The sequence below is a fragment of the Musa acuminata genome, chromosome BXJ1-5, assembly GCF_036884655.1.
Source record: "Musa acuminata AAA Group cultivar baxijiao chromosome BXJ1-5, Cavendish_Baxijiao_AAA, whole genome shotgun sequence".
NCBI lineage: Eukaryota > Viridiplantae > Streptophyta > Magnoliopsida > Zingiberales > Musaceae > Musa > Musa acuminata.
Genome location: NC_088331.1, coordinates 5499618 through 5512795, shown reverse-complemented (window position 1 = coordinate 5512795; position 13178 = coordinate 5499618). Strand labels below are relative to the sequence as shown.

Sequence of the window (13178 nt, the reverse complement as noted above, 5' to 3'; positions counted from 1 at the left end):
TTTCGGAACATGTGAGCTCCAAAAGACGCCTCTGAGGGTAAGGGAGACTTTGGGTTCGGTTCCGATTACTAGTTTTAGAATACTAGAATCATAAGTTTAGAATCGAAATCGTCGATTCCGAAACCGGGGTGTGGGCTACATGCAGCTGAAACCACTGTTGAGACTCTAAACAAGGACGATTTGTGATCAGATTGTATCATTCAGCACGTCTGGATATCAGAAGCTTCGTCGACCAAGCCATCCTGCTAACAAATTCCACTTGCACTGCACCCGAAAAGCTCAGTTCCTCACAGTTCAGGAACCTGAAAGCCTTGCCATTTCTGAAAACATTACATGGAATTCTCTTCACAAACACACGATTCTTCTTCTTGTTTAATAGGTCTTTCATGAAAGAGAACGGATATTTATGGATCTATTCTTCTGTAGATGCGACAAGCTAAAGTTGTTCCAAAGAAAAAGTTGCTGCTACAGAATTGAAAACGAAAGGCGCCGGATATGGTCCATGAAAAAGCAAGAAGGACAAGATTTCATTCTGAATTGCTGGGTAGATTGGATCGGTGTAAATGATTTATTCAAATGATTCGAATTCTCTACTCATTTGCCTTATAAAGACGGGCTCGGATCATCACAAACAGGCAAGAGGAGCAGCAGATGGAGTACATTTCCCAAACTGTAGGAGCATTCAGGAGATAGATGGTGCAACTTCCAGCTTTCCAGAATACTAAGCTGATCGCATGAAGCAATCAGTTCCAGCAACGCACAACTCTGAAATGGATAGTACTCGCTAGATCAAGGATAAAGGAAGGTAAGAAGGTACAAAGGGAAAAGGAGATTGCTTCTGTCTGTTCTTTTCTGATCGACCACTTGTCTTAGCTTCTCACTGCTTGTTCTTTCTTTCCCAAGCAGAAGATGTATCATCAACATCAACAAGGAGGCCACAACAACATCCTTTCTTCCAGGACAGCATTTCCTGCAGAGAGGCATTTGTTGTTGCAAGGAGGAAGGATACCAGAGGAGTCGGGGCTGGTTCTATCTACTGATGCCAAGCCTAGGCTGAAGTGGACACCTGAGCTCCATGAGAGATTTATAGAGGCAGTCGATCAACTTGGTGGTGCAGATAGTGAGTATATCAAGCATTCTCATCAAAGGCAGATGCATCTTGCCTTCAGAGCTAATTTAAGGTCGTCAATCTTGCAGAGGCTACACCCAAGTCGGTCATGAGGCTTATGGGCATCCCTGGATTAACACTGTATCACCTGAAAAGCCATCTTCAGGTCCTGACTGAATACTGCTTCTTCTCCTCCACTTCCTTCTCTTGTTTCTATTTTGTTGCATTTGAAGATTGAGTCGCCCTTGTGGGATTGCAGAAGTACAGGCTCAGCAAAAATCTCCAGGCTCAAGCAAGCAGTGGAAGTGCCAAGATTGGTAAGGAGCAGCATCCAGCTCTGAATTCTCAAACCAGGAAAAGGAAATGCAAATTAAGACTTGTTATCTTGCAGCTACAGGTTGTAAGCTAGTAGCAGGGAGGACAGCTGAGGGCAATGGATTGTTGTTGGGCAGTACAAACATCATTCCCCAGTCAAACAAGTAAGAGACAACAGCGATAAACATTGCAACACCATGAACCATGTATGATAAACTTTCATTAACAGAGTGTTCATTTCAGAAACATTCCAATAAATGAAGCACTTCAAATGCAAATTGAAGTCCAAAGAAGGCTACAAGAACAGCTCGAGGTAACGATCACTGGACTCTTCTATTACATGTTTCACTTGTTTTGGTTTAAAACCATGATCTTATTTGAATTCATGTACTTGAGAAACTTCCAACAATTATATTAGAGAGCACAAACTCAAAATTTGATGTTATTATACATCGACCGCAAAAGTGCTACTTGCCATCAAACTGCAAAAAAAAAAAAAAAATCTTGTAGGTAAATATGTGGGATGCAACTAAATTGACCTTGGAAAATATTATCCTGAATGTGTATCATATATTTTTAAAACCATAAAAAAAGCAACTTTCATATGGAAGCATGGAATTCTTAAGCTAACTCAGACTTGGACTCAGTATTTCTCTGAAAGAGAGGTGAAATCATAGTTGTTTTCTGGTTCTTTTCATATTTATAAAACCTTTATGAACTGGAAAATAATTAAAAGATTGATGATAACATGTGAGATTAATATTAACAAGGTCCAGACACAATTGTGGGATTCATTTAAACTAAGTTATTTAGGAAAATAAATAATATTTATCACTATTAGTTGATAGCTTCAGAATAGTTTGGAGTTCTGCAGCATGATAATTGACACATATCATTGGAAATGGATTTGTTGAAGGTTCAAAGGCACTTGCAACTCCGAATTGAGGCACAGGGCAAGTACTTGCAGTCTGTGCTGGAGAAAGCTCAGGAGACACTTGGGAAGCAGAATTTGGGGTCTCCAGGACTGGAAGCTGCCAAAGTTCAACTATCTGAACTGGTCTCCAAAGTCTCAAATGAGTGTTTCAGCAATGCATTTCCAGGTCTGGAAGAAATCCGCAATCCGAACACTTTACAAGTGAATCCATCCCAACTTGCTGATTGTTCAGCAGAGAGTTGCCTGACATCATCTGAAGGATCACAAAAGGATCAAGATATGACTAATTTCCACAGAAGTTTGAGAGCATACGGTGGCAGCCTACCACTCTGCAGGCAGCAGATGCATCAGGATACCAGGCTTGAAACCACTCAATCTGCATGGTGCTATCTGAACGACCAGAAGACGTTTCCCTCATCCATTTTAGGGGATTCAGAGAGGACAACTTTCTCAGTCCAGGATTTCGCGACGCATCCTGCAAGCTCCAAGGCTCAGAGAGGAGGAGGAGCTGATTCTGAGGCCCAGCAGAAGGAACGAAGTGAAGAGCACATGTTTCTTGAGCACCCAAACAACAAGAGAGTTGCAGGTCAACAGGACAGAGGAAAGCAATCAAATAGTTTTGGAATGCCCGGCCACACAGCACAACTAGATCTCAACGCTGATGAAGACAATGAAGGTGACAGAGACAGCAAATTTGACTTGAATGGCTTCGGCTGGAGCTAAATTATGGCATTGAAGTTGCTCATAGAAGAGGGATGAAGATATGAAAATTCTAATGTTGTCTCCAACCAATACGATCATGCCTACACTGTATATGCTAAAAATTGTGAGCTCTCTCTTCAGTGATCATCCCAGTCAGCTAAATACAAGTAATGACTACAACATGAACCTGATTCCATGAGACAGTGGGAAGGAAACTGATGATGCATGTACAAGTGAGGAGTACTAAGGAGAGCATCATGCTGTGGCATGTAGTAGTAGCAGTACTGACAATATTTAGACTAATTTCAAGTTACATTTTGCAAGTACTGGTGATTTATGTCCACAAGACCATTCTAAATGACATATATAATTAAACCAGAGATCTGCATAATGCAGAACAGGAGGTGTGGACAAACATCATGAAGATAAGAGATTGCAGAGCTTTGTGGTTTGTTTGGATTAAGCTAAATCTTTTCTTAGAAGTTTTAATTACTCCACAGACTGAGGTGCAAATATATTCCAGAGTGACATATGCCACCACTATAAGCAGGGTCCAAATACTGAAATGCCTGCTGTAGATTGCATATTGACACACTACGAAACAATATGACTGCTTTAAGTTGGAAAAACAAAGAAGAAAAAAGACTTTTTTTTTTGCTCTGTCTTCTCAACCAAAATGAAAATTTTCCAATGTACAGCTGCAGTTCTTATGTATGCAACTTGTCATTCTCATATTAATCGAACGATATTGTATAACATGTTAAGGAAGTATTAATATAATTTACATGAAAAAGAAAGAATCTTAAGTTCTTCAGTTCCTCACAGAAATAATAATATATGAAACCACTTGAAAGCCCTTATCCTCAATCCTCACAAATATAGAAAGCAAACTATCATCAACAAGGAGGAGATTGAAGAGTAAGGTAATCTTTGGTATTCTTTAAAGGAACTAATTGATGTAATGTGAAGCCTGGAACCATACACAAAAACACTATATATTTCTATAAGATTTCACTGAGCTGGAAAATATCAAGTAGAAATTATTCATTGGCAAGAACATCTTCCATAGAAACAAGTAGGTGCTATTTTTCTTAGTTTTTTAAATCTTTAAGTACACAAGATTGACCTCCTTATAAACATTATTTGGGATTTCAGTGGTGCCATTTTTTTTTCTTTTATCATTGTAAGATTTCTACATAACTTATGAAGTAAATGATTTTTATAACTTTCTTAATGTGATACCTATATTTTTTTTTTCTCAAGCAACAGTTTTAGCAAATATTTTCTAAAGAAACATGCTCTTAGAAAATCTTGACCTCACATTGATGGAAGTCTCCTGTGTTTGTCACACTTTTTATGTTTTAAGCAAACATGATTTGAGCAAAAAAGAAAGAAAAAGCTTCATGGTACTTTCCAATTTCCATTTATTTCTAAACAAAAGAAGCACACTATGATTCTTCTTCCAGTAGTGGCCTGAGAAAGTTCATGTTAATGTCACTGACCATGAAGAATATAACCAAACCTACTTTATCGAAGAGCTTTCAGGAAGCCACATGAAGAATGATATTGTTGTCTGACTCAGTCGGACTCCCTTTGTTCTTCCTCTTACCTCATTTTACTTCTTTCCTGTGATCCAAGATTCAAAGTGTCATTTCTCTTTTGCTTTAGGCAGAGGGGCGACCAACACAAACACTTAGGATGCGTGCATCATGATCCTCTCTTTCTCCTAGATGGAGTCAGCCCTCATTTGCTTGCTTAATCATAAAAGCTACAAGCTAAGGATGTGGCTTCAGTGTGCCTTCTTTTAATCCACACAATCCCAAGACTTCATGGCTATGACTCCCACCATGGCTCAGTGCTGAGGATGAGAATTCTCCATCATCTTCAGCCCCTATCTCTAATTCCTTCTGTCACTACTGATTCCCCAATTTTTTCGTCGATACTGCGACCCTGACCGCCACCGTAAGGGGTTCGGATTCCCCTGTCTCTATAATGGAAACTTACGACTTACGTGGTTGGAAGAGCTCGACAAAGAGACATGTCCTTTGGCATCATATTATTGCCTCAAAACAAAAAAAAATAATAGGTGGATTTTATTTGCCATGTCATCGCTTGGGCCACGTGACGAACCGTCAGTGGCGGTCCGGTCCATCGCCTTGTGACGGCCGAACGCGTGGCCAATAAAATATGTTTTTTGTTCTTCTAAATTAAAAGGAAAAGAAAAGAAAATACCAGTCGAACGAAGAATGGGTCGATTAATCCAACTGCGTATACTAAAAAATACAATTAGCTGTCGATCCACGTCAGACGTTTGAAAGTCTTAGGCGGTCCCAGAATGCAGCAAAATAGTGACACGTGGGCAGAAGTTGTCAGGGTGGCTCGTGGGGTCGGCTTTGATCCATCCGACCTACCTGCATTATGATTGGAAGAAAAAGGTGGGACCCAGGTGATAACGGATCCGGTTGGTAGCAAGTAACTGTTGGAGTTTCTTATTTTTTCTTGCCAATTCACACGTCATATAAGAAAGAGTTGGGTACGCCGCCTGGTCGTCGTCGCCGATCCCACCCGCGCGGAGGACCGCACGTTGCCTTTGACTATGTAATCGAGGGAGGAGATGGCGCTTTGGGGCGACACAGTTGGGAGGCGAGTGTGGCGTCTTTGATTGAAGCAGAAAGGCCGGGGGGAGTTCGTTTCTTTTCCCCTCTCTTTTTCCTCCCTTTTCGTCGCCCTTTTCCGTCGGCTGACGTCACCCACCCTCGCTATCTCCCTCTTCGAGAACTCGTGGCTCACAAAGCCTCCCTCTCTCGTACCCACACACGCACGCACGCACTCTCTCTCTCTCTCTCTCTCTCTCTGAGAACCATTACAACAAAGCCATGTGATCCGAGTCTGTGTCGAAGTTGATGAGAGGAGTGGCGATCGGTCGGATGGGAGGGGATGTCTGACGCAAAGGACCCCGCGATCAAGCTCTTCGGAAGGACCATCCCGCTTCCGGAGAGCCTACCGCCGCCTCCGGAAGAGGTGGCTGAGCAGACGGCGATTCCCGATACAACTCCAGCGACGGAGACGGATGACGGCGATCCGGTGAGCACAGAACTCCTGGAGCCCCTTCCCCCCTTCTTTTAGCTTCTTTTCCTTACAGGGTTTGGCGTCCAATCGAATCGTTAGAGACGTTTTCTAGAAGGATGAACGCGTGCTTGTTGCATGGTTATTAGGCTTTTGTAGTTATCTACTGTTGGGAATTTTTGTTCGATGATCTGATTGTGGAGCAAAGTTTCAAGTAAAATTGACTTATTTGTCCTGCTTTTGGTCGTTGATTGCGATATAAGCTATCTATCGGGTGAACTCTGATTAGATTGGGGGTTTTGAGTCACCGGATTTGTGATTTTGTTTTTTTTTTTGGATTAGATTACTTGGTATGAAGAGGCGATCTTTCGTTTCCGTTTTGACATGTTTAGAACATTTTGCTTAAAAATCTAAGCCGGAAATAGTTAGCATTAACGTCTTTAAAACTTTTTTGGGATTAGTTTGTAGGCTTTTGTTGTGGCTTCATTGCATATGTTAATTTTGGCATCACTAAAATGATAATTTGTCATTTGTTTACAGAGGCACTTTTATCCAAAAGAGAGAGCCAGCTTAAGGTTCAGCGGACTGGTCGTTGGTATAATTTTGTTGTTTTTTTTTAAGTAAAAGAAAAATATCGTTGAAGTTTGGTGATGGGGAAGAAAACCTCCAACGCTGTGGGAATTTTAGTGTCAGCCAGAAAGAGGTCAACCTATTGAAAACTTGCTAACTAATCCAAAGTCCGGTTCTAAAATTTGTGATTTGTTTATCTGTATACAAAGCTGTTGAAAAATAATAGTCATTCATCGGCAGTATTCTTTATCTTCTAAAGAATAGTGATCTCGTTCTTGATGATTTAGGTAAGAATCAGAAAGTCACATTTTATCTGGTGCCTTTCTTACTGAGGGACTTTTGACCACTTGCTGACAACTTTAGATTGGATTATTGCTGTTGGCTCTTTTTGAGCTGATATATAATGACACAAGCAGAATTTTCCTCTAAATCTCAGTGCTACATCAATTAAATATCTAGTATCATTAAAATGCCTCTAGACTGCTTGAAAATATCAAGATAAAGTCTTGCAAAGTCGGTCAAAGCTAATTGATAGTAAATTGAGTAAAACTCTACTTTTATACTGGAATGTATGTATGTTCTTAAACACTACATTTTGTTGGTAAAACTCTGCTTTGTGTGAGGGTGAAGAACAAAATATCTAATTTGATAGGGCAGTTTTGCATGTAAAGTTGATCATACACATGTTTTAATTACCTTCTTTTCTCCCTTAATAGGTGGCTTGAAAGTATCATGTGAAACATAACAAAACGACCTTCTATTAGACATGTTTCATAGAAATAAATTGGTTATTCTTTAATGAATTGCTTGCATGATATATACTTGTTGTTACTTTAGAACCTTCAGCGATGGATTTTGCTATATGTGATCTATGGTTGGAAATTAATGATAAAATATTTTCTGCTTGAGGTTTTGTAACTAGTCACAACAAAACATTTAGTGTTCTCATCAATTAGTTGTGTGCGTGACTTGGCAGTTTCTTAGATAACTTATTTGAGGAAAGAAAAGGGAAAGCTTTTCAGTTACTTCATGTTGGGGGCCTTACCAAATTGATTAGTTGGAATAATCTATCAGGATTTTAAGAAAGGAAAAGTAGGGGGAATGCTTAGTGGAATAAAAATGAAAGGAGATGATTCATGGCATCACAGTCTAGAAAAATAATTGTGACATGCCAATAGAATATTTAACTTGAACAAGAATCCATGATGCATCGATTTTTGTATGCTAGCTAAGGTTGTTCTCAGAAACATGGTATACACGGAAGAGCAAACCATTGTAATCTTGACAGTAAGGTTAAGATGTTGGTGTTGCTGCCTGTCATATTTCCTTCAACTGTGCATGCAAGCATTCCAGCTAAAAAATGTCATCTTTTATTTTGTTGTATTATTTTCAGGATGCAAGCAAAGAAGTAACAAACATGGAAGTCAACAATATTACAGCTGTTGCCTCTAGTGAAAGAAATGAGGATGGTCCAACTTGTTCCATTGGTTTGAACAGTAGTAATGAAAATGATCATGACAAAGGTTTATCAGATTCCAGAGAGGAACATAACAAGTCTGATGCTGAAGGCTCTGCTCAAGCAAAGGTCCTCAGGAAACCAGATAAAATTCTGCCATGTCCTCGTTGTAACAGTATGGATACTAAATTCTGTTATTATAACAACTACAACATTAACCAACCTAGACACTTCTGTAAGAATTGCCAGAGGTATTGGACTGCTGGGGGAACAACAAGGAATGTTCCTGTTGGTGCTGGAAGGCGTAAAAGTAAGCACTCTGCATCACAAGTCCGTCAGATAATGTTGCCATCAGATGGATTGCAATCTGCTGGACTAGAGACTTCTGATTTACCTCATCATCTGACTCTTCCTTGTGGCTCTTCTGCCCCTACAAGACCTTTGATCAGAAATGGAACTGTTCTTAAATTTGGGACAGAGGTGCCTCTTTGTGAATCCATGGCCTCTGCACTCAATATCAGAGAGAAAAACAGAAATGGTGATATTAGCTCTATACTATATGGGGAAAACGAGGGGCCCTTATGTGCATCTTCTGTAAATGGCTCCAATTTTGTTGAAAATGGATTAGCAGGAAATCCAACCCACATCGAACAGAATGGCATGCAGGGATATTGTAATGGAGTTACAACAATGCCTCAGTTTTCATGTTATCCTGTGGCTCCATGGGCTTATCCCTGGAGTCCAGGATGGACTAATGTTGCTCCTATAGTGAGATGCTCGCCTGAGTTTGTTCAAAGACCAGAAAATGGTAATCCAAGTCCAGTTCCATGGAACCCCCCATTGATGGTGGGAGGCCCTGCTTTTTGTCCTCCATCGCTTCCTTTCCCGTTCGTGCCAGCTTCTTCTTGGGGATGCATTTCCAGCTGGCCTAATGGAGCGTGGAATGTGCCGTGGCTTGGTTTCAATAGTGGGATACATAGATCATCTTCTACGAGCAATAGCGGATCTTCAGGAAATGGTTCCCCAACCTTGGGTAAACATTCAAGAGATGCTACCTTACAGGGTGAGGAGAAGACAGGGAAGTCTTTATGGGTTCCTAAAACTCTTAGAATAGATGATCCTGATGAGGCTGCGAAAAGCTCAATATGGGCTACTCTTGGTATTAAGCCAGAAGTTGGTATTTTCAAACCTCTCAAATCAAAGGCCGAAAGTAAAGCTCAGACGTCAGATGCTGCACATCTTTTGCAGGCAAATCCTGCAGCATTATCCCGCTCTCATTCTTTCCAGGAGAGCACATAAGAGAATTTATTTGGTAGTTTTCTGGGTTCTATTTCATATCTGTGCAAAAAAGGATGCATCGGGTTGTAGCTTCAACATGGCAACTTTATGTGCATTTATAAGTATATAAGTGTAACATCCAAGATAAAGCTGGTCCTAGGTTTACCAGTGCTTTCAAAATTTCCATGGGAAAGTGCCAGACTCATCAACAATTTATTAAGAGTCCCAAATTTCATGTTGTACATAATAGAGAGTGGTATTGGTGCAAGTTTCTTACAAGAAATAGTGTTTGTTGACTCTCCTGTGATGCGGTCAGGAATTGACAAAATGGCATACAGGTCCAGAATGGAAGATTCAGTTCATAACTATCACAGAAAAGCGTGCTTCAGTTATGAAAGGTCTGAATCTTTATATAAGTTATTCTTGACCTTTTTGTGTTTTTTAGGGGTTTGACTTTGTGACGGACATCAGTTGAGAATTTGTATGAACCTAGGTGGTATCATTGATTTTCCTCTGATTAATGAAGAATGTGTTACTAATTCAGAGTCTTCATCTCTTTTTGATTAATCCATTTCATGTAGCCTGAATATTTGTCATCCGTAATGCAGGGGCTTTTTGGTCCCATCATATCTGTGTGGCATTTGCTACTTTATTTTAACCTCTTTTTCCTTGTTCACATATAAAGTGTAGGCATTCTTTTTATGTTGCCATTTGGAATCTTCTCCCAGGATAAAATGGTCTTATTTGTTCCCAAATAATGCAGATTCTGACCACCTGCAAAGGAAGATGTGATATCTGGAATATGTCACTTGTCTATTGTAAATGTCGGCCAACCGTTGACAGTATGTGGAGTTCCACTTCTTACTTAAGTTAGTCAGAAATTTCCTAGAGTACATTTATATCACAAATGATTTTTCTATAATATTAATTCTCTTTCAAGATTAATGTTACCCAAAAATTTTACATATACATTAATGTTATTTTACGGAATTTTTTTCTTCAAGATTTCTTTCCAGCAGTACATTAGCTTATTTATTTTATATCAATGATCTAGAAATGTGCTTATCATTGGAAAATTATTCTTTTTCTCTTTCCTTTAAGAAAGTCAGATATTCACTCCTGCGTGCCTAAAGGAAAAGAGAGCCTGATTGTTATTTTATATCAATGATTACTGCTTCACTTGTTATGGTATACCTGCAAAATCTCTCAGTAGGTGCTATATCCAGATGTTTAAGCCTTTCTCGAAGCCTCGTTGATCCAATCCGAGTATTTTGTCATCTGTTTTGCCTTTGTGCCAACCTTGGTCCCAATGCTTGCTAGTGAACTATGTTTTGAGTCTTGGTTACTGATAACCAGTGTAGCTTTCTTTTCTGTTGCTTGCCTTTCTGCTGTACATAAAACTGCCCTCAAAGCTGCTTGTTTCTTCTTTCGGACACTTTCCAAATAGTCCTGCTTTCATTCATTCCCGGTGACAAATTCTGCTTTTCTTGAACTACTGCAGGTTTGTGGTTACTTATTTGTGGCATGCCTGTTATTTACAAAGATAATAGCTTTACCTGATGCAGTAAAATTACGAACATTAGTTGACTTCGAGTCTACATTCTTTTATGAGCATTTAAATCTTGGTAGATTCCGTTTGTTGGACATTTGTGTCATCGTGACACTGTTTGAACATATAGCAGCAAGCAATTTTCATTTCCACATACTTCATCAATGTAGCATGTATTGACCTATTCACTGTTGAATGAGTTGGCCTATGTATCTTTTGTTCAGTAAGCAGGTTGTTGTAGTAAAGCTTCTTGCTTCACAGCAACTCATATCAAGCTAATTGCTGGCCTCAAAAGTCCTGGATGTTCATGCTCTCTTGTTTTACCTTCTATACTCATAGTCTTGACATTCAAACAACACATTACACAATTCCTTCAATCAGATTTGCTATTATCTGGAGTATTTAAGTATTTAAGTAATAGCAATTTGCATGTTTTCATTAATTTGATGCTTCTTCATCTCATTTTCTTACATTGCTTCTTCTGGACCTGACAGCATCACAAGTAAGGTCTCTTAATATCTGCCTCGTGGTTTCCTGTAGAATTCTGGAACTTATTTTACCTGGATGTTCACAGGAACCTGTTTGCACCAGTTGAGCCTCACTTCAGATGGTTTGGAATGCTTGGTGCATCCAATTAAGAGCAACTTTGCCCTGATGATCTCGTGGAAACTCCTTGCCTGCTTCTGTAGGAGGTTTGGTGGTCGTAATTGCCTGCCTTTTTTTTCTAGATGAAATCAAAGATATCAGTTTCCTAGTAGAGAAACTTTTTCTTTCCCAACACGAGAGAAAGCCAACATCAATTTTTGTTCTTCTGTTTCCTTCTCCAAGAAAAGAAGCAGCCAATGATCCCTGTTTTCTCTTTTTCTTTGTAGGTTTTGCTGTGTGAAAGATTTGGTGTCTCTAACAATCATATTTTTTTGTATCCTATGAGTCGAAGATCTACTCTTCAAAAGTTGCTCATGAAGTTTGTATAGACCATCAACATTATAATCGGTTATCTTTATGATTGAAAAGCTTAGGTTTATAGATCATACATTTTTAGCCTATCATTTTGTTCTAGTAGTCATGGCAACTAAACACTCTCACGTGTTCCAGCAAAATCTATGCTGGATGTCTTGAACTGTGCTTGGAGTTGGTGATGAAAATTAGTTGACATTTTTGGTTAGTGCGTGAGTCAATGTTGTCATTATCATGGCATGTTGCTGAAATCTACATGGTGAAATCTACATGTATTACTCACTGTATAAACGATATTTATAGTGACAGGGAAAGTAATAACGTAAGTATTAGACTGTTGACTCACCCAGTTGTGAATTGCCACCTGATCGATGACGTGTGTAGAAGAACTCATGCCCCTCTCCTGTGGTTGTCGGTAAGAGCATGATCCTCTGGCCCTGCCCATCGCGATCTCTAGGATGATCACACGAGTCAGTCATATAGTGCATTAATTCTCGATAGCGAGGCTCATCCTCTCGGTTTTTTCTTTCGTTTGGGTCATCTATCGTAAACGATCTGTCATACCCGTCAACCATGATTTTGGGAGAGCATGCACGTCCGCCTACTTAGGGCATTAATCTCAAGTGGCTTAACCTAGTTCTCCTTTTTCTTCTTTCTGGATGTTTGGCACAGGGAACTATCCCTTGCTTATCCTAAACAAGTTCTAGCTCTGATAAACGAATGATACTATTGTAGTCGTCATTCCCTAACACCACCTGTATAGAGGTATGCTCACCAACCGTCAACATAAATAAGCTCTTGGATGACTTGAGGGGCTCCCTAACTAGTTGTTGGTCATACTCCATTGGCCACTAAGTATAAAAGTCAACCCCAAAGCCTAAAGGGGCAAGCTTCTTTATTATTTTCACCTCCCAACTAACTTTATCATCGGAGGGGTCGAGTTAGGAACATTCGCTTATGCTAACCGCTTATGCAGAGACCTCTGTGAGACTATAGTACACCTTGAGACAATACTAAATCTGTCTGATGAATAAGCAACACCTTGGGATCGTGTCGATCGAATCCGCTTCTCGCTCTAGTCTTCTCTCATGACCTCTCGTGGGTCTCTTGGACAAGCTTACGCTTTTGGGACCAAACCAAGCCGCAACGACTCCACGGTCAATCGCATCAAGACAACAACACATAGTATCACATTCATAAGGTGATGGTGTATCATTTATCTAATTTTCATTCATTTTATTCG

The 13178-nt window shown here is 39.8% G+C and overlaps 2 protein-coding genes across 10 annotated transcripts; both read left to right on the top strand.

Moving 5' to 3' along the window:
* The first annotated feature begins 608 nt into the window (after positions 1 to 608).
* On the top strand, positions 609 to 3382 carry LOC135673296 (myb-related protein 2-like). 3 transcript variants are annotated; one of them, XM_065182161.1, is made up of 7 exons: positions 609 to 805; positions 907 to 1120; positions 1198 to 1274; positions 1368 to 1425; positions 1506 to 1587; positions 1667 to 1736; positions 2340 to 3382. In XM_065182161.1, the coding sequence occupies exons 2-7, from the start codon at positions 910 to 912 to the stop codon at positions 3078 to 3080; spliced, it is 1239 nt and encodes a 412-aa protein (XP_065038233.1). In that variant the 5' UTR covers positions 609 to 805; positions 907 to 909; the 3' UTR covers positions 3081 to 3382. The 3 variants fall into 3 exon arrangements, with proteins under 3 accessions (XP_065038233.1, XP_065038232.1, XP_065038231.1); XM_065182160.1 differs by having other exon boundaries at positions 611 to 813; positions 1500 to 1587; XM_065182159.1 differs by having other exon boundaries at positions 615 to 805; positions 1500 to 1587.
* Positions 3383 to 5700: 2318 nt separating this feature from the next.
* On the top strand, positions 5701 to 12009 carry LOC135673295 (cyclic dof factor 2-like). 7 transcript variants are annotated; one of them, XM_065182151.1, is made up of 5 exons: positions 5701 to 6143; positions 8089 to 9827; positions 10193 to 10271; positions 11553 to 11670; positions 11851 to 12009. In XM_065182151.1, exons 1-2 carry the CDS (start codon positions 5997 to 5999, stop codon positions 9448 to 9450), a joined length of 1509 nt encoding a protein of 502 aa, XP_065038223.1. In that variant the 5' UTR covers positions 5701 to 5996; the 3' UTR covers positions 9451 to 9827; positions 10193 to 10271; positions 11553 to 11670; positions 11851 to 12009. The 7 variants fall into 7 exon arrangements, with proteins under 7 accessions (XP_065038223.1, XP_065038225.1, XP_065038228.1 ...); XM_065182153.1 differs by having other exon boundaries at positions 10193 to 10298; XM_065182157.1 differs by adding an exon at positions 6666 to 6720 and having other exon boundaries at positions 6004 to 6143; positions 11553 to 12009.
* The last annotated feature ends 1169 nt before the right edge of the window (positions 12010 to 13178 follow it).